The sequence below is a fragment of the Myxocyprinus asiaticus genome, chromosome 48, assembly GCF_019703515.2.
Source record: "Myxocyprinus asiaticus isolate MX2 ecotype Aquarium Trade chromosome 48, UBuf_Myxa_2, whole genome shotgun sequence".
Classification (NCBI taxonomy): Eukaryota; Metazoa; Chordata; class Actinopteri; order Cypriniformes; family Catostomidae; genus Myxocyprinus; species Myxocyprinus asiaticus.
This window is the reverse complement of record NC_059391.1, coordinates 22042807-22064768: the sequence shown is the minus strand read 5'-3', so window position 1 is coordinate 22064768 and position 21962 is coordinate 22042807. Positions and strand designations below refer to the sequence as shown.

Below are 21962 nucleotides of genomic sequence, written 5' to 3'. Positions count from 1 at the left end.
GCACAGCAACACTGACTACGCTTACATGGACACCAGAAAGCATCTTACTGCGAGAATGCGGTTTATTGTGATAAAGTGGTGTTCCTATTTACATGCACTGAATAAGTGGCATACTCTTTACTCCCATTACATGTGGCTTGGTCAGTAATCAGCTTTCTCCACAGCAACATAATTTCTCTGCGACACTTGTTTAAATAACAAACATGGCATCCGAGGAAGACTTTGTTATTTTATTCTCTGTTGCTTCATTTTATTTGAGACATTCCAGAGTTGTTACTGTGTTTGTTTCCTTAATTTTTCTTCGTGACCTGCAGCAGAATTGCACTGCAATAGCGGGGCTTCCATCTTTTACAAAACTCCGCGATTCCCCCAATGTACGAGCTCATATACACATATGTGACGGACAGTCGATATTTTACATTGGTGTATATAAATGGGAATAGTTTATAATGTATGTGCTTTTCCCACTGTAGTCACAGAAATTTTGAATTATTTCCACTGTGTTGAATTGTTGTTGGGCCCCATTCTATGATGCTTATTATCCGGTCTGTTCATGCACATGCGGACAGCTCAAAAACCTGTAAGAAAGATGTTTATGTGTTTACATGGCCACATTAAGCTGTGTTCTCCAGGTGTAACCTGGGTGTGTTAAACCGCTGTCTCTTAATCCCTTAAATGGCGTAAGTAAATCAGAGTTCTCGGTTTCTGCAAAAACCCTGGAATGGTTTTCTTAAGTTCATGTAAAACTGGTCATTGGATCAGCCAATGGCTTGGTTTGGTGCAGGATTTTCAGTTTTTCAGACCAGTTAAATACAGGACAAGTGTTTGGGAAATATGTCATTATTTTTTAATAAAAAATCTTTAAACACGTTTTCGTAGTTTTTCTAATACAAACAGCAACACTCACCAGTGCTGTCGATTGTTAAACCCACACACACCACATGCCCCCCACCCACTTCCACAGTTCCAGTGAGCGTAAGCAATGAATAGCTTCTATATCAAAAAACTGAAACCTCTCAAACAAGTGAAAAAGGACTCTTCTTCAGTTTTGTTGTTACATCTTTCACACAGTCACTCCAAGCCCAGAACAGACTGAGCTGGCAGGCAGAGCCGAGGCTGAATCTTTGCCAGTGTAAATATTCAGCCAACAGAATAACAAAAAGCGTGCAAATCAGAACACATAAATGTTTATTTTGTAATTCATAATTTACAGTCACAAAACAAAAACATCAGAACAGAAAACAACATACAATTAATCTATTCCTGTGACAGCCAGAAAGTGTTTTCAAATGAATATGTAAAAATGAAGATGCAAAAGGTAATAAATTAAAAACTTACAAATAAACCTACAATTCATTATTCAGAATGTACTATTCATTATGCATTAGTTAGCACAAATTAAATTATTAATCACCCATTTTTTCCTTGTACGTGAACCCAGAAATGTCATTTTAACAACATTGTTTTATTTCACACATTTAACAGCACTGTTAAGCTCTTTTTGCAGAAGGAGATCAATTAATAGCAAGAGGTTTTCACTGTAATATGTACAGTATCTTGTTTCCTTTTCATAAGTGGATCAACCTTTGAATTGTTTGATCATGTTGGTTTCATAGTGGTTCATGTATTGTACATAATTTGTATTGCAAAGCTGTGATATAATGGCATGCACAACTTCGTTTATGAAGCTTTATAAATTATGATGACTTCTTCCATACAATTGATTTGTGTGGAAGACAATAATTAACATAGATCTAAAGTGATGATACAGGTAACCAATGACTATGATCCAACCAGTTTTATATGCAGTGAGACATACATTATATCATCCAGACATTTTGCTTTGTCAACATCACATTGAAAAAAAGACACAAACATAACACACATGCAACTCAGTCAACAAAAAGTACAGCTATGTGGCCCTGTGAAGCACAAGTCCAAGTTGGTCAATACATTTCACGGACCACTGTCCAAGTTAACTAGCTTTTGTTCACTTAGGTTAATCAGGATTTCACAGGATTCAAAATTATAAAATGAATATATTAAAAGAGAGAGATAGAGAGCAATAGAAAAAGAGACTAAGAAAAAACACATTTAGTGTGAAAGGCAAGGTAAAGTGACAAAATAATAATAATAGCATACTGTAGCTTTTTAAGGTGCACTGCCAAAATTGGGCAATTACAGTTAATGAAGCAAAAAGAAAAAAATGAAGGAAGCACAAGTAATGATTTCCACTGTGACCTAAAAAACACTACTCAAAGCTCACTTTCGGCACTGAGCATCCAACGTACAGGAACAATTGGCCGAAAAACACTGAAATCATTCTCATTGACATTGGAACAACAGGATAGAAACACAAGTTTATTTAGCTGAGGTTATATCATAAGCAAAGGCAGAGGGTAAGAAGCTAGCTGTTTGTGGAAGGGCAGAAAACAAGAATAAGAAAACAAGAAAATCTTCAACAGTACCTGAATTTTTCCACCAAGAAATGGCACAGGATTGTGAGTTCTATGACTTGCCAACATGGAATTAAATGTATTACCCAATCCAAGCAAATCTTTTCATTGGATGTTTCCTGGACCTATATAACTAGTGCAGATATTTTTTAACCTGCTTTTGAGGCTGCAAATTATCCAACAGGCTCCTTTAACATCTATTAAATCTCAGGCATATCATTACATTAATGGTTGACTAGGGGCAGACCCATCATTTGGTCCGTGGAGTTGAACATTGGAGTTTATTTACACAATATCACATATATTCTGAAGCAGAATGTCTCTTGTAAATATGTAAAGCAATTTCAACTTTTTGAATAAACCCAATTTTGCACATGCCAGCAGTTGTTAACTCCATACTAATAGTCATGTCTAATGGGATGGACCAATGTTTTGGCTTTAAATTCTCACAGCAAGATCTTCTCCCTGGTTTCGGGCAGTTTCAGGGCCAAAACTCCTCCACCAACCAGAGCACCAAAGGACAGGAGAATGGGGATAACTTTGGTAATGCCTACAAATGAGGCGAAGATTGATGTCCCCAATATGGCCGCTAACTTACAAGTGGCATTTAAGACTCCAAACGCGGTGGCTCTGTAAACGAAATTGAGAAGAGACCATAAAAAGACAATACTAAACTGCTAACAATCCTTACAAAAAAAAATCTAGTAATACGGTAAACTGGCAACAAATTCGGCACTCATTATTTTCACATCATCTTCACGTCTAGTGGTGAACCTGCAGCAAACATTTGGCAACAGAATTTGCTGCAAAGGTCATTTGCATGTGAAAATTAATGAGTGGTGAAATTGCGGCAAGTTTGCAGCAAGTTAGCGGAAACAAAATTTATTTTAAGGGTAGCTAATGGTTGTCTTTGGAGTTGATAGCTGCATTAGCATAACAATGCAACGCTGCTATGGCTACTTCACTGCTTTCATTTACAAGGACTTACAATGCATTCAAGGTGTACATTACTAATAGTATATGTGTTCCCTGGAAATTCAAAATAGAGGTTGTGTACACACATCCAAAATAATTAAGGCCAGAAGCACAATAAAAAAGGAAACTGAACCAGGGAGTTGCTAGCCTAGCCTAGCCTACTGAGGTTCAAGAGCTTTTAGCTAAAGCTCATTTCACAAGACATTATATGTTTACATTAGTAATACCTTTTTGAAGCTGGGTAGAGCTCCACGGTGATGACTTGAATACCGTTCCATGCTGCTACACTAACCCCACAAAAAAGACACTGCCAGGCTATAATGGCTGCCTGACTGAAGCTCAGGAACAGAAAGAAGGTGCAGCCAGCTGAAATAAGCATTGAACCCCCTGCAATGATAAGCATATGTACTTTAAAATAGGACAGGATATTTTCAAAGAATCTTGTGAGTAGCGAAAACATTATCTACTTGGATTGCTACCCACTAGTTCTAAAATATCTATACTATCCCTTAAAATAGTTTAAGTGGCCAAGCTGGTCTTCAGCTTGTCTAGCTCGTCTCCAAGCCTGGCCAAGCTGGTCTTCAGCTGATAATCTTTAAGCTGGTCTTCAGCTGGTATTGCTAGTGTCTTAGCCTGGCCAAACAGGTCTTTATATTATATTGTATTCAGATGGCCTAGCTGGTCTTCAGCTGGTCTAACTGTTCTCCCAACTTGGCCAAGCTTCTTCAGCTAGTCTTGTTAGTCTCCAAGCCTGGCCAAGCTGGTCTTCAGCTGGTCTTGCTGATCTCCCAACCTGGCCAAGCTTGTCTTCAGCTGGTCTATCTGGTCTTCCAGCCTGGCCAAGCTTGTCTTCAGCTGGTCTTGTTGGTCTCCAAGCCTGGCCAAGCTGGTCCTGCTGGTCTCCAAACCTGGCCAGGCTTGTCTTCAGCTGGTCTAGGCTGCATTTCCCAAAAGCACGCTAGCTTAAGTTGATCGTAGAGACCATTGGCACCAATGGTTTGTACGATCTACTTAGGCTTATGGTGCTTTTGTGAAACGCAGCCCTAGCTGATTTCACAAGTTGGTGTTGACCAGGCTAACAGACTAGCTAAGACCAGCAAATCATCTTAGACTGGACTATCATATTAAATAGTATTTTTGGCTTGAATAAAACAGTTTATTTTGATGTTAACACATTTTTAGGTTACACTACAAAGCATTTTTTTGCAGTACGTAAACGTCCAGGTTACCTATCATCTTGATTCTCCCAATCTTGTCCATGAAGAGTGCTGAGATTATATTTCCGGGCAACACAGCCAAACTACCTAAGAAGCTGACCAAGTAGATGAGGACATCATTCTCCTCATCATAGTCTAGGTGGCATCCCGTCTTGTTGTGCAGAAAAGTAACATTCTCGAATGTACAGTCAATAAACTTCTCTTCATATAAATCTGTGGAAATTATGAAAAATCATAATCATTGTGCCCCAGGACAACTAGATTGTGGGTAAGACTTTCAGGCCTAATATCTCTTACCTGTTTTATTGAACACAGTGTCGCGAAGGGTGCAGTTTTCAAAGAATGTTTCCGTGGATATGATGTCCTCAAAGAAACAGTCCACAAACAGAGAGTCTTCAAACTTCACAGACTTCATCTCAATGTTGATGAACCTGCAAGCAAGTCCATACCACACTTTGAGATACTGCTACTTACCAATTGTAAAAGCATTTGTGGATAATGGATATCATGGATGATGTTCATGTCACAGTGTGTAGAACGTACTTGTCGTTGATGTATTGTCCCTCTTTATGAACTTGATTCTCCAAGGAGAAGTTGAAATGAAATTGCTCAACCTTCTCCCTGTGAAATACTTTCAGCTTGGATTCATACTCCTCATGTTGTAGATGCTTGATCATGTCAGGAAACCACACTGAAAGGCCGTAGTAACTGAAATATTCGACAATATATTTTTTTTTTTTAAAGTCAAGGTTTGTTGTTAAGGCTCTTCTACAAAACAGAAGCAGCAACACATTTTATAATTCAAGTTTATCTTGGATTTATTTTCTTTGGTGCATAAAATTATCAGTGCACAAGTGTTTTGTAATTCCAGACAAATTACAAATTATTAAAAGTGGTATACCTGAATGCCATTGTGAACCAAATGATGGCCATTAGAAGAGTTGCAAGTCTTAGATCACGACCCAAGAGGGACACAACATTCCTGATGACCTGCACACAAATATATATATATATGGTAAGTTGAAAGGAATTGTAATAATCTTTAAGGTGCTGATATACTATTAGCTATAAGGTTTTACCAGCTTGGTCAGTGTCAGAGTCCGAACCACCCATCGCTGGAAAGCAGTTCCAGTTGCGCTTTGAATCTCAATAAACTCATCATCCTGTGTTTTTGGAGTCTTGATTTGAGTTACCTGGACAATATTAATTCAGTGATGCATCAGCATTTTTGTTTCAGTGATGCTTCTCATCAATTTAATGGTGGATGAAACCAGTGTTTTACAGTATTTAGCACATGATCAACTTTGTTGATCAACTTACAAGTGTAGATGTAGATGCCAGGTAAAAGACAATAATGAGATAATCAGCTCTTAACAATTATGAAACTCACAGTAAACACTCTCTCAGGTTCTCCTTTTGCTCTCCAGTTGGTGTCATGAACCTGTTTTAGGATCATCCAGGCCTCGTCATGTTTTGCATGCTGAAAGAGCCATAGAAAGTCTCATAGTTGTCAGAATATTACTCATAATAGCTTGTGTTGTGAGGGTTTTACATATTCACAGTTTGACAACCAATTAGTTTGGATCTGGCCTGATTGATTTAATTGTATTTGGTCTAACTGATTTAACTCCAAGACAACCATAATTGCACTTGTATTTCGAATTAGTATAACTACATTTGATATAAGTGAAGGTTGTGTACCTCCAGCAGGAAGCGTGGGCTCTCTGGCATGAACATCAGGCCAACAAAAGCTGTGATTGCTGGGAGAGCACAGACCAGTACAAACACCCTCCAGCTGTGGAACTGGAACTCTGTGCCCATACTGAAACCCCAGCCTGAAATACAGCAAAACACATCCAAATAAGTGGTTCATCATTTAAACATGCTTAAAACATCTGTTTTTTCCACAACTCCACAAAATGTTGCAGTTATTTCTTTTAACTAGTGGAAGTTTTTATTTGTGTGTGTGTGTATTTACCGTATCTAGGGATGATGCCCCAGGCGGTAAAGGAGGCATAGATGCCTCCCATCATCCAAAACATGCAAAGCCAGCTGAGATGCTCCCCCCTCTTATCCATCTGCAGGAACTCAGAGAAGTATGCATACACAATTGGGACAGAGCCCCCAATTCTGCAAAAGATCACAAGACCATGGATAATTTACTTAACCTACTTAAAGAACACACCAGCCTGTGTCTGTTTCTGTTTGCCACTTTTATATGGCATATCATTCTTTTCATTAATGCTCAAAACCTTATTAAATGGCCACAAGAGAAGGGCACTTTAAAGAACGAATTTTTATCTAGAGGCAGATCCAGCACTGTAATTTCCACCTACACTCTAATAAATATTTGTTGGTGTAACCTAATCTTTTCAGGTTGATTTAGTCATATTATATTACATTTCTGACTTGAATCAATTACTTTGATTACTTTAGTTGTTACCACTTGAAACACATTTTGTAGGTCAACTATTTTTTTATGTAACCTTGCTTGGTTTAAAGGTGCACTCAGTAAGTTTTTGTTCATGTTGTCTTGGACTTACACTGACACCTAGGGGCCTGGATGCAGCATCATTCAAACGCAACAGTTTTTCAGTTAAAGATGCCATTGTAGAAAATCCCAATTCAGACGGTCATGATTAATTGAAACGAATATTCCGGGTTCAGTACAAGTGAAGCTCAATCAACAGCATTTGTGGCATAATATTGATTACAACAAAAATACATTTTGACTTGCCCCTCCATTTCTTAAAAAAAATGATAGTATGTAGTATGATAAAATCACTTACTAACCTTTTCTGTGCAAAGTTATAGCCCATTTTACAACTTCGTTGCTATGACGATGTAATGTCAACAAACCCTAAAATGGCTGAAAAAATGACAATATAAACAACTTTACAGCTCAAATAATACATGAGTTTTAACAGCAGAATTAATATATGTGCTTTTATAAAATTATAAGCTTCACATTTCTGCCTTAAGACCCTCCAAAAATGGTCCCCATTCACTTCCTTTGTAAGTGCCTCACTGTAACCTAAATGTTTTTTTTTTTTTTTAAGAAAAGGAGGGATGAGTCAAAATAATTTGTGGTAATCAACATTATGCCACAAATGCTGTTGATTGAGCTTAACTTGTATTGAACCCGGAATATTCCTTTAACCCATGAGTGAAAGTTTCCAAAATCAGGGCAGTTACTGAGATTAAGTGAGTAGTATTCGGCTGGTCATGTGATCCTAACATGGAAGCCCCCATGACGGGACCCTCTCCATGAAGAATAAAACAGCTTTTTATAAAGTTTCTTATTTACCCAAGGGCTTGATGATAAATTGGAAAGAATACGTTTAAAACAGACAATTATAGAGAAGAATCTTTGTCTTTTTCCAGTTTTTTCCCCCTTAGGTCCATTTCCCCCTCTTCTTTGCCTTTTCTTTCTGGCTTACCCGATGCCAGAGAACAGCCTGAAGAACAGGAAGAAGCTGTACGCCTGGGCGAATGATGAGAAAAAGGTCGAAATGCAGTTCATGGCCAGGACGATGATCAGACATTTCCGTCGGCCCACTTTGTCAGCCAGACCACCCCAAATAAACGCCCCAAGCATCATTCCCAAGAATACAATCAAACCTGTAGGAGAGACCAGGTAACAGATAAACAGATAAAATACACACAAACAAATGAACTTATTATTAATATTTATGAAAAGATTTATTTTAACATTTTACAGATTTTGAAATAACACAAAATAATGGCAATACTAAAAGTGTTTTGAGTACCTCTAGATGGCAGACTCTGCCTTTTTTCCTACCTGTCAGTATGGAAATTAATTTTATTTGCTCTGTTTGCTTTAAACCACACTTCTCTAATAAGATGAATAAGACATTGATTGTGCATGTGTTTTTAAATTACATAGCAGAAATATGTAAGATTGGAACTCATGTGACAGACAAGCAGAATCAAATGAAAGCTAATGCTGTTCCAGAAATGGCGAGGAAGTAACATCAAATGAGCAGCCATGAGGTTAAATAATTGCAATAAAAGGTTTTGTAGTTATGGTCAATCTTAATGACTGTGAGTGGGTGTACTGAGGCTAAAGCAGGACTCACAGGTGTGCTACTTGGCTGTCGTAACACTTTTAGTAAATGTCAGTGGGGTGCTCACTTAATTTAAACCTTTGTTCAAATGTCTTAAAATAGCAGAAAAAATCATTTATCATTACCGCAGTAGATTAACGCTTTAAAAATGTCTTAGAAATTATACACAATTCAGACTTGATCTGAAATGCATTTATTGTTTTAGTTTCTTTAAAGGGATAGTTCACCCAAAAATTTAAATTCTCTCATCATTTACTCACCTTTATGCCATCACAGATGTGTATGACTTTCTTTCTTTTGTAGAACACAAACAAAGATTTTTTTTTTTAAATATCTCAGCTCTGTAAGTCCATACAATGCAAGTTAATGGTGGCCAGAACTTTGAAACTTCAAAAAGTACATAAAGGCAGCATAAAAGTAATCAGTTCAAAACCAGTGGTACTTTTATGCTGCCTTTATGTGCTTTTTGAAGTTTAAAAGTTCTGGCCACCATTAACTTGCACTGTATGGACCTGCAGAGCAGAGATATTCTTCTAAAAATCTTTGTTTGTGTTCTACAGATGAAATAAGGGCATACACACATGTATCTGGGATGGCATGTGGGTGAGTAAATGATGAGAGAATTTTTTTATATTTGGGTGAACTGCTCCTTTAACATTTAATTTGCAACCGTGATTCAACATATGCAGTGCTTTGTATAGACGTTTGATGAAGACTTGCATAGAATTTAAAACTCTTTCAGGTGTTTATTACAATTTAGCTACCGAGAGATGTGTGAAGCATTTTGTATTTGTATCTGTGCTTTAATTTTTAATTTAATGCCACTTTTTCATAAAAACTCAAAAAGCTTCTTCCAAACTATCCAGATTATAGGGATATGAAAAATAATAAAATTCTCTCTTAATTTACTCATCCTCATGCCATCCCAGATGTGTATCATTTTATTTCTTTTACAGAACACAAATAAAGATTTTTAGAAAATATCTCAGCTCTGTATGTCCATACAATGTAGGTGAATGGTGGCCAGAACGTTGTAGCTCCAAAAATCACATAAAGGAAACAGAAGTAATCCATAAGACTCCAGTGGTTACATCCATGACTTCAGAGGTGATATAATAGATGTGGGTGAGAAACACATCAAAATGTAAGTCCTTTTTTACTCTAAATCTCCACTTTCACTTTTTCATCTAAAAGTCACATGTGGTGCCTGTTTAGTTTCACTTTCACATCTGAAAGTGAAAATTACTGTGGCGATTTACAGTAAAAAAAAAAGACTTAAATATTGTTCTGTTTTCTCACCCCCACATAATATATATCTTCTGAAGATATTGATTTAAACAGTGGAGTAATATGTATTATTTTTATGTTAAAAAATATATATTTTTTGGAGCTACAAAGGACTGATTACCATTCACTTGCATTGTATGGACCTACAGAGCTGAGATCTTTTTCTAAAAATCTTTGTTTGTGTTCTGCAGAAGATAGAAAGCCATACACATCTGGGATGGCATAAGGGTGAGTAAATGATGAGATAATTTTCATTTTTGGGTGACCTATCCCTTTAACAGAATGTCACATTTATTTTTAACTACAATATTTTTAAATAAAGCGGTATCGCAGCATCAGGACCCGCACCAGCCGACTCCATGATAGCTTCTTCCCCCAAGCAATCAGACTTCTGAACTCTTGATCTCCCACGATCAAAATACATCAGCACTGCACTTTATTACCCTTACTCTTATATCTCACACCGGACTGTCATAAATTATATTATTATTATTATATTATGTTCTCTCTTAACAACTGACTATCAACCGACAGCCTGAATGTCAATACAGTACAATACTGTACATTCTATATATATATATATATACTTTTTTTATATATATTTTTATTTTTAATTTTTATTGAATAATGTGTATCTATATAGTGTGTATTGTATACTGTACAGTGTATGTTATTATTTGTATATTGTTGAGTGTAATTATGTGTATAACAGATGTTTAAATTGTGTTGTGTTAATTTGATGTTATTGTAAATTGGTATATGCCTCATCACTGTCACGACTGCTATGTTGATCGGAACTGCACCCAAGAATTTCACACACCATTGCACTTGTGTATATGGCTGTGTGACAATAAAGTGATTTGATTTGATTTTGATTTGATAAAATGTCACTAAAAAGTACCAACCAAACTCATTATTAACAAGCTCATAGCTTAACTTTACAGATACTGTACTATGATGACAGTACATTATGGTTATATTTTTAAAAAGTGCTATTTTATAAGCATTAGTTTTACTTTGTAGCTATAAGAACAGTGTTAAAGTGAATGCAAAACAGTTCTTTTAATACGGCTGGAACTGTTGAAATGAAATGAAAATTCTGTCTTTACTTACCCTCATGTTGTTTCAAACCTCAAAACCTTTTCTTTCCTTGACTTTCCTTCCTCCATGGAACACACGATGAGATTTTAGCCTCAGTCACCATTCACTTTTATTGCATCTTTTTTTTTCTCCATACAATGAAAGTGAATGGTGACTGAAATTGACATTCTGCCTATAAGATCTCCTTTTGTGTTCTATAGAAGAAAGAAAGTCAAACTGGTTTGAACAAAATGAGGATGAGTGTATTATAACAGAATTTTCCTTTTTGTCTGAACTATTCCTTTTAATTGTTGCAACTACTTTAACAACTGCAACACTGTAACATAACTAAAGTTTCACATAGACAACTATAATTTCACTCCCGTCCTGAAGCACCAGGGCCTGCTGTGGAGTACAGATGGCCATGTGGTGGGGGAGTTTGGTGTATGACTGGTGGGAGAGTGACAGCAATGTCCTCTCTGAGCGGATCAACATATGGAGCTGAGCTGCCATTATCCTCCACTGCTCAGCATGAGCAGTCTCCCAGTGTCCTATAGACCTTTTTCACAGACAGTGATGATGTGTTTCCACCTTATTTAGCAGTGTAAATCTAGCAAACTTTTTTATATGATCATTTTTTTAAATATTGAGTGTAATTTTATAACATTTTGCTTTGTGTTAAATTACCCTGGAATTAGTTTTAAAAAATGAATTACCACAGCTGCGAGGAGGTTTCTATTACAGCTGCTGAGAGAGTGACAGTAAATTTGGCATCTTCTCCCATCTGACTGTCTTAATCCACCGCTCTCTATTGTTTTTTCCTTCTGGAAAGTCAAACGTAACGGTAGATTTTTTCTTTTGGTCTTGGAGCAAATGGGTAAGTAAAAATAATATTTGCTGTGGTCTCCCATTCACTCCCATTCATCGCTGTGGAAGTTTACCCTGCAAACGTTTACTTCCGTGTTCCAAAACCCGGAGTGTGAAAAAGGTCTATTGGTCAGCCTTAATCCACCGAGTCATGCAGTCGTGACAACAATTTTGAGCCAAAATGACGACCGAATGCTGAGTTAATGCTGCAATTAATTCTTTATTGCCATCCAGATTTATATATTTTTATATGTTTCCAGTGTTAAAGGGATAGTTCATCTAAAAATGTCAATTCTGTCATCACTTACGCACCCTCATGTTTTTCTAAACTCATATGACTTTTTTTTGTTTTGTTTTTTGTGGAACACAGGAGATGTTAGGCAGAATGTCAGCCTCAGTCACCATTCACTTTCATTGAATGGAAAAAGATGCACTGAAAGTGAATGGTGACTGAGGCTTACATTCTGTGCCTAACATTCTGCCTAACATCTATTTTTGTGTCCTCCGAAAGAAAGAAAGAAAGAAAGAAAGAAAGAAAGAAAGTGATATGGGTTTAGAGCAACATTAGAGTGAGTAAAAGATGGCAATTTCGATTTTGAGTGAAATATCACTTTAAGGAGATATTTCAAAGGGAAATGTTCTCATTGTAAATCAGGGCATACTTCTCAGAAAAATCTGGTGCAGTGTGGGACAGAGGCCAAAAATGAGTAGACAATGAAAATCTGGCAGCCCCCTCTTCAATATTCATGCTTGATGCCAACAAAAAGTATACATTCTAAATGTTCCTGGTAGGCCTTGCACAACTACTCATTTTTACTTGTCGGCGGGTCAACAATTCTTTATGTAAATGACTCAACATACGGCATGAGATGATGCAGGTGAAAAAACCCCTAATATGTCTGCTCGCTGAATGGTTATGTCAGTCTGACTGTCTGTTCCCGCATTTAAAAATGGGAAATTATTGAGTGGATCTCGCGATGTGCACCTTTAGCTTGGGTCTTGAACATTTTGCGTAGCATTATTCAGCTCTTGTGCTCATCCGTGGGTATTCGTGCTTTTAAGTTAAAGCTGGATCTGTCGAGAAAGGACTGTCTGCGTCCTGTAAGACTACTACAAGACACGACCACTACAAGTTACGCCCCCTCTAAAAAATGCTCGCTGAGGCCTTGCAAAAGTTGGTTGTCAAATTCATTCAGTGTTTGTTGCGTTTACTTGGAGTCCTGCTGCAATTGTACACCTATCCCTACCCTAAACCTAACCTTAAACCTACCCCTATACCTAACCCTAACCACAAAAAAAAAAAAAAGTTTATAAAATTATTGAATATTCTGCAGCTAAAAAGTTCTATTGGACACAATCATATCACCGAATCACTAGGGGGCGACTATGAGGGGAAAACGTGATGAAAATGAAAAGGAGAAGAAGCTAAGTTTAGATAAGCTAATAGGCTGGCCGCTTAGCTTGTAGGCTAACTTGAGAAAACAGATAAGAGAAATGTTTAATTTGACCATGTATATCTTTGAATACATAATGTCATATGTGACATAATTTAAAAGTGATATGTAGATAGTTAAGATAACATGAGTCATATGGCGATTGAATATGACTATACAAGTTATATATCTCAGCCAATAGAATGGCTTTATGATCCAAGGAGGGTGTTACTTGGAGTAGGCGTATCTTGCAGTGGGTGTTCCTGGTAGTCCTACTGGACACAAACAGATAAAAATCTGTCATTTTTGTGCAAGTCATTCACTGCATTAATGACAAGATGGACACAGCTAGGCTAAAAGGAAAAATATCAGGGGTAAAAGTAATTTAATAAATGTTTCCAAGTCTCCACAGAATGAATATTAGATATGTTAATGGACAGGGGCAGACTGGCAATAGGGAGAACAGGGACTTTTCCCGGTGGACCGGCTGCAAAACGGGGCCGAATGGGCCGCGATAAGCTGAAACAGGCCACCGCGCTATGCCAAATGGGCCGCAACAGGCTGAAGAGCGCCGCAAAACAGCGACACCACCAGCTATTTTGTTGTTTATTTTGACAAAAACCAGAAAACAGAGGACCCCTTTTGACCCTCAAAACTAAGGGAGAATAAAAATAAAAATAAAACAAATCTGATATTTTGACATTTTTATTAAATGGCATATTTTGTTCAGGTCGGGTGTGTGACAAATGAACAACAAATAAACAAATAAATAAAACATAAAATAAAAAAAAATGTCTAAAACATTTTGAAACCAAATTGGATACAAAGATTACATTTCTATGTACTTAACACGTGTTTTTTAAAGCAGATTTTTAAAAGATTTCTAATTTTTATCACCTTGGACAACCTTATTTGTCAGTTACCTATATACAGATTTGATGAGTTTGACTAAATCTGTAATTTTTGTGTTAATGGTCGGCTTTTGATGTCTTATTAAAGCTGCTAAAGTTATCAGTGACTGAGGCTAACATTCTGCCTAACATATCCTTTTGTGTTCCTCAGAAGAAAGAACGTCATACAGGTTTGGAACAACATGGGGGTGAGTAAATGACAACATTTCAATTGTTGGGTGAACTATCTCTTTAATAATACGAAAAAGTTCATGATAAATATAACCTGATGGTGACTGCAGAGAGGGAGAGATTGAGGGAGGGAGGGAGGGGTGGGTTCTGTATAAAAGCAAGGTCAGGAGAGAAGCTATCGATCTGTCGGGGCTACTGCTGACTCAGTCATTTTTCTCCGACTAGTGTGCAGGATGGAATGTGCTCGCTCATTTTAGCTCCCTGACGCTCACAGACAGCCTTCATTCGAATACACTACACTTCAGCACACACATCAATATCACTTAAACAAACAGTGGCAAGGTTTTGTAGTGTCACGGCTGGTACCTTTAAAAATGCAATCTGATAGACTGGTTTGTCTTCAAAAGCCTTGCTCTGAGCAAAATAACTTAATAAGTTTCCAGTACAAATCGTTTCTTATCCAGGACTAGGTTTTTTTTTTATATTGTTTTGGCACCTAGAGTAAATGAAATATCTAAGACTATGACAAACTGTACCATAACGGCTCTGTCCCAACTCTGATGGACAATGAATTTGGGGTACATTACAGAGAACTAGGCCTACCTCTCTTTGAAAGCCTATAGTTCTTGCTTGGTTGAATGTTGGAGGCGTTAGTCTGGCCCAAAATCCAGCCCAGTTTTGGTTTAGGGGGTCACAAGCCATCAGTTTTTTCCAACTGCTTCACTACGCAGGAGTGAATTGATGTGAAACTGAGCATGAAACTCAGCCAATTGCATCTCTACCATGGAGTGTGCCATTAGCTAATTTGAAAACGTACTTAATTGAAGGTCTACTTAAGTACCAGCTGAGTAATATTGACTGCTTGCCATCACTCAGATGTATTTAAATTCCCAAAATTACTAGGATTAATTAGACGAAAATGTTTCATCTGCATGTGCATACAGAACAGCATCCAGGCTGCTAAAACCTACTAAATCTATTTTTTTTTGTTTTCTGGAAGCTTTTATTTATAATGAAAAAGGTTTATCTGTGAAGTCACGGTAGATTGTGCCACTCCAGGAGGCAGTATTCTCACAATAAACGGCTTTCTGGTGTACATTTTAAATTAGCTTTTATAATTTGATATTCGCTGAAGATATTACTCCACCCCCTGTGTAACGTCATAAAAAACAGCTCTATGTTGTTGAACCAACGTGGTTTGAAAGATGGATGTGTGACATAGTTACTGTGGTTTTGGGAAACAGTCATGTCTAGCTAGTTAATTTCTCCATCAATGCTTCGTAGAATGGTAGTTAAGTAGTAAGTTATGTCGTTGTATGTGAAACGCACCCGTACGTCATGATAATCACCCTGATTTTCTTTCAAATTGCAGATGCTGAGTTTGTGAACATTTCCCCCATGTATTTTTTAGTATTATGATTTATTTTAATAAATACGTTTAGAATGAAATACTAGCGTAGGTTACTGCATACTTCATACTGCACAGTATACACTGTATACTGCCTACTATTTTATTTATTTTTTTGTATGTGAAACCGTATCCATTATGCTGTGATACACTTTTCAGAGACTATTTAGCAGACACGGGCCACTTCTAAAAAAATTAATGGGAGAAATTGGAATTCCCTACCAAGGAGCTCTGCCCAATGGACAATGGATGTAAAAAGGAAGTCCAACCTTACAGGTAAAAAAGCCAATCACCTTTTAGATACACACATTGCCTGTCAATCAACTCAAGAACACTCATGCATATTAGCTATAAAAGCCAGGAAAATTGAATTTTTTTAAGTGTAATATGAGGTAAAGCACAATTTATGATACCAGATTTTACTGCTGATTTAAAATATGTTCTTTGATTGTAATCTTGACCAACCGTTTTTGAGATTTTGGCATTTCCCCATTCAAGTAGATAGAAACTACACTGTCATGACTGAAAACAGCCTCCCGTGAGCATTCCAAAGATGGCCGACAGTGGACTGACTTGCTAGGAAGACTTTGAAACATTTCAAACAGTAGCTACATTGTTGTCACATAACCTCGCCATGTTCATGGTTAAATTCAGCAAATGGAATACAGTTCTCATTTTTTAGACATAAATACAGTTATTTTACATTTTGTAATCCAAGTTTGAATACAAATTTCTTACTTTTGGCAGTATGATCAAATAATGATTAAAAATAATACTCAGTTGATGTTACTTCAAATTTTGATCAGGGAAGGTTGTCGTGTTTAAAATGGCATCAATGTATACATTTATCATGTCATTTACTTTTATATATGAATTACAATTTTTGTTGGCCAACACAATGTTTTGATATTTTTGTACATAACCTTTTTCATTTCTGTTGTTGCATTCATTTTTTTGTATCTCATAATTGTTTTCCTTCTTAAATTTGAATGGAAAGTCTATTAAAAGCTGTTTAATGCAAGCGTAGATTTAAAGAAAGGTGTAGATTTTTTTTTTTGCTAATTGCGATGTTCACATGAAACCAGTGCCACTGGTTAAATGGCAGGTTTCATTGTGACAACTAATCCCATATAGTGTGACAATGTGCCCTGCTATTGGGGCAAGTTGTCACAAAGGGTCAGTGTGTGTTCAGTTAGCTGTATAATTTTTCCTAGGCAATAATGGTGGAAATGTTCAAAAGCTTTTTTTGTAGGGGCCTGTAGGGGGTGGTAGTCAGCGTCAATACTCGCTGAGCTACCACCCCTGGAGTCACGAGTTGGAATCCAGGGCATGCTGAGTGACTCCAGCCAGGTCTCCTAAGCAACCAAATTGCCCGGTTGCTAGGGAGGGTAGAGTCACATGGGGTAACCTCCTCGTGGTCGCGATTAGTGGTTCTCGCTCTCAATGGGGCGCGTGGTAAGTTGTGCGGATTGGTGGTCTCAGAAGCGGAGGCAACTGAGACTTGTCCTCCGCCACCCGGATTGAGGTGAGTAACCGTGCCACCACGAGGACCTACTAAGTAGTAGGAATTTTTGTAGACTTTAAGGTATGTGGCTATGTAGAAATTGACTTTCAGAAATAAAGCATACAAATAATAATACCCTGAGAAATATTCACTGGAAAAAAAAAAACAAGCCCCAGTCTCCCCTACTGCATACATTTTAAGTAAGTTAATATGGTAGTATTCTAATTCGAACAGAGCCATTGAAACAGTGACTTACCCAGCATTCCCTTCTCAGCGTGGGACAAACACATGTCTTTCTCTGCACTGGGCAGCACCAAGGCCACTACAAAGCACTCCACGCTGTCCGCCATGAGAGCTAAACCCAGCACCACAAACAGGGTCCACTGGAACTTCCCATGTCCACAGTCCTCCATTATGTCCTCATATTGTTCCGCCAGCTCTTCCTGTTCTGATATTGCGTCTGCCGTGGTTCTCGCTTTCGCCCTCGCCACCCTCCGGGCAGCCTTGACTTCGTCCGGGTGCGGGATGCCCTGGTACTCCCCTTCGTACATTTGATCGTCTTCATCGTGTCCCTCAGTGACATCACTGGCGGCGTCTTCCTCCTGGGGAGGGTAGTCAGTCTGATAACCATAGCCATCCGATCCTCCTTGGCCATAAGTCCCATAGCTGTCTGCATCTCCCTGGTGGTAAATGTTGTTGTGATAGTGGTCGGCCATGGTTTCAAATACACTCAAATAAACACCACACCGTCAGATCATGCACAAACCCAGGAGCCTATATGGGCATAATCCTTAGCGCCTTCGGTTCGCTTGTGTTCTCTTAATCTGCTTGCACTCCAGGTGTTTTCTAAAGAAATCTTGAGAGGTTCCAGTCAAATTTGTTTATTGAGTTTGAAGGTAAGGATGGTGGCTGTTCACTTCAAACTACCTTTGATTTGTGGAGTTCTCATGTGGACACATGCTGAGCCTGCAAATGGAAATGAAGAGTTGAATCAGTTTCACTGTTCAGTTTTGATAAATGTTTCAACATTATGCATAAATGAGAGACACCTTTGATTTTTACACTCAATAATGAAAAATTAGAATTCAGCCTTTAAGGCTTTTTATTTTACCATTATTGTGTTGCTTTGTCTGTTTCCTCAAAATTTGAATCATGACCTGTTATGGCTAATTGGGCAGTGGTGGCTCAGCAGGGGCAGTGGTGGTTCAGTGGTTAAGGCTCTGGGTTACTGATCAGAATGTTGGGGGTTCAAGCCCCAGCACTGCCAAGATGCCACTGTTGGGCCCTTGAGCAGGGCCCTTGACCCTATCTGCTCCAGGGGTGCTGTATCATGGCTGACCCTGCACTCTGACCCCAGCTTGGCTGGGATATGTGAAAAAAAAGAATTTCACTGTATATGTGTGATAAATAAATAAAGTTATTAATTAATTTAATTTATAAATACTGGGCCGAAAAGTTAAAGTTCTTTTAACTTGACACAACATTTTTAAAGAAGCTGTACCCTCAGTCAAAAACACCCATCTAGCACATTTACATACAAACACAATTTTAAAAAGAGCAGACTGGTGCTAAAATGCATTGGATGTGAATGGCCCCTAAGAGCCTAAAAGGAAAATTGTCTTTTGAAAATTATGACAAAAAGCAGTGATGTTTTTCGTTGCGCTAAGGTGTACCTTTGTCGATATTTCTCTTGTAATTCTTGACCTAGGAGAACTTGGCTAATCAAAAAGCATTAATGATTGGTTAAAACTAATTGTGGGTGTGGTTTGGATGTGATGTTCTTTATTAACTGTAACCGGTCCTGCTCAACCCACTCCAAGCAGGATTTGAATCGGCGGTAGCCGGGACAGGAGGTGGGTGCACTAACGAGGAGGCTAAAGGCCACAGCCTCTAGCGTCAGTCGCTAGTGCGCCTCTTGAGGCCAGGGGAGGGAGGTTTACACATACCGCACAGCTATCACGTACCGTAACACGTAGTATAAACGCAGGCTTCATTCACTCAGCGTGCTTTAATTCATTCAGGAGAGTTTGGCTTCTTCCACTGTAGGGCGGTTTTGCACAAGACCTTTTGGTTTGGACCAGAGTCTGTTTCACATCAGAGTTCGGTTAGTTTGGTTGGTGCAAAAGCTGTTTTCTGAATTCAAAATTTCTGACCAGCAAACCAGCTTAGGTTGGTTAAAGCAGTTTTTTCCCAGCATGTAATGTGGTTACCAGTAAAGTTTGCAACTGACATAAAAGTATTCTGGTTTTATTTGCTGAAGTAAACGAATATTGGTAAGACGTTTCCTAGCTACAGTTTGAATTCAGTTTGACTAAAACAATAAATTGTCTTTTTAAAATATCATGTTACTGCTTTAGTCTGACTGAGCTACAACCACATGAACTAGTTGTGTTTATTCCAATTTCGCAAGAATCAGACTGATACGACACCAGTCCGATTTCTGAGAAATCAGAATAAACACAAGAGTTCATGTGATTATAGCTCGGGTTCTGTCAGCATGTATTCACATTAATTAGACCACAACTGGCCTCAGGCATTGTGTGCATAATCTGAACGATGTGAGGTGACATGCCAGTGTGTATTTCACCTGGACATTGAACTCAACACTACAAGGTAGGTATATTAAAATTATTCCCTACGAGTAACTTCAGTCCTTCGCTGTTATAGGTCAGGAAGAGCTAACAAAAATGATCAAAACATCAAAATCAGCAACAGGAATGTTAGACCCAGTACCGACTAAACTCCTAAAAGAGGTGTTTCCTGTAATCTCTGAACCGTTTCTTGATATTATTAACTCCTCATGATCCTTAGGGCATGTCCCAAGAAACTTTAAACTGGCAGTTATCATACTGTTATCAAGAAACCACAGATTGATCCAGGAGAATTGGCTAATTATAGACCAATTTCAAATATCCCATTTATGTCAAAAGTACTAGAAAAAGTAGTGTACTCCCAACTATGTTCATTTTTACAGAGAAATGGTGTATATGAAGAATTTTAGTCAGGATTTAGGCCCATCAGAGTACAGAGACTGCACTTATTAGAGTTACAAATGACTTGCTCTTATCATCTGATCGCGACTGCATTTTTCTTCCAGTGCTCTTAGATCTTAGTGCTGCCTTTGACACCATAGATCATGACATGACATTCTCTTGGATAGGCTTGAGAATTATGTTGGCATTTGTGGACAGGCATTAGCTTGGTTTAGGTCCTATTTCTCTGACCGCTACCACTTTGTCTGTGTAAATGAGGAACTGTCAGATCAAAATAAATTTAAGTATGGAGTGCCACAGGGATCAGTTTTAGGGCCTCTGCTTTTCTCCCTATATATGCTCCCCCTGGGAGACTGAGATCAGGAACCATGGAATTAGTTTTCACTGTTATGCTGACAATCCCCAACATTATATTTCTTCGAAACCTGACAAAATTTCACAATTTTCCAAATTAACAGTGTATAAATGATATCATAGAGTGGATGGCTAGAAATTTCCTTCTACTCAGTTCCGATAAAACAGAGGTACTAATTATTGGAAAAAACCCTAAAAAAATAAGACATTAAAATATAATCTTACACTTAATGGATGTACTGTAAAGTCAATTTCTACAGCAAAAAATTTAGCTGTTATATTTGATAGCAATCTAACCTTTGAAAACAAATTTCCAATATTTGTAGAACAGCATTCTTCCACCTCAGAAATATTGCTAAGTTATGACACATGCTATCTGTTTCTGATACAGAAATTAATTCATGTGTTTATGACCTCAAGACTAGATTATTGTAATGCATCAATAGGTGTATGTCCTGCAGGTTTAATAAATAAACTTCAGTTGGTTAAAAATGCAGCAGCTAGAGTGCTAACTAGAACCAAGAAAAATTATCATGTCAGCCCCATTTTATCTGCGTTACATTGGCTACCTTTTAAGTTTCATATAAATGTTTAAATTCTGTTAATTACATACAAAGCTTTGAATGGTCTAGCTCCAAAGTACTTAAGTGACCTTCTTTCATGCTATAATCCATCATGCTCACTACGATCGCAAAACTCCGGCCTGTTAACATTACCGAGAATATCAAAATCCACAAAAGGAGAGAGATCATTTTCATATTTGGCTTCTAAACTATGGAGTAGTCTTCCTAGCAGTGTTCGGAACTCAGACACACTCTCTCAGTTTAAGTCTAGACTAAAGACTTATCTATTCAGCCCGGCATACACCGAATTTATCCCTCAAATAATAGTTATACTGCTTTAGTAAGGTCTGACAGAACCAGAAACACTTCTCTTATTCTTTAACCCTGCTTTAAAGTGAATGACATCTACACAAATTTTATTCTATTTCTTTCCCTGTCTAAACCTTGGGATATAATCCAGAGCCTGCCAGATCCATCTCTGTCCTGCCTGGTGTCAGACTCCCACTGTGTCACTAAGTGATGATGACCAACTGCAGCATGTGCCAGCCAGAATTCACTACAGTTGATGAATTGATGCAAACTCAAAGACATGGGATTCTTCATGAGCCACTGTCTGAAGCATGGGCTCAGGCTGGAGTTCACCAAAATTACCTGC

At 37.9% G+C, this 21962-nt stretch overlaps 1 protein-coding gene across 1 annotated transcript in view; it reads right to left on the bottom strand.

The window, feature by feature from the left end:
• Positions 1–1171: 1171 nt before the first annotated feature.
• LOC127437805 (synaptic vesicle glycoprotein 2B-like) overlaps positions 1172–21962 on the bottom strand; it is a 39669-nt gene continuing 18878 nt past the window's right edge. Inside the window, exons 2-13 of the mRNA XM_051692993.1 lie at positions 17654–18363; positions 8089–8269; positions 6627–6778; positions 6350–6483; positions 6039–6128; positions 5728–5841; positions 5550–5638; positions 5192–5356; positions 4946–5079; positions 4661–4861; positions 3659–3818; positions 1172–3086 (exon numbers count right to left, since the gene is read on the bottom strand). Coding sequence (XP_051548953.1) covers positions 2903–3086; positions 3659–3818; positions 4661–4861; positions 4946–5079; positions 5192–5356; positions 5550–5638; positions 5728–5841; positions 6039–6128; positions 6350–6483; positions 6627–6778; positions 8089–8269; positions 17654–18113 — 2064 coding nt within the window. The 5' untranslated portion in view covers positions 18114–18363 and the 3' untranslated portion in view covers positions 1172–2902. The remainder of the gene's footprint in view (positions 3087–3658; positions 3819–4660; positions 4862–4945; positions 5080–5191; positions 5357–5549; positions 5639–5727; positions 5842–6038; positions 6129–6349; positions 6484–6626; positions 6779–8088; positions 8270–17653; positions 18364–21962) is intronic.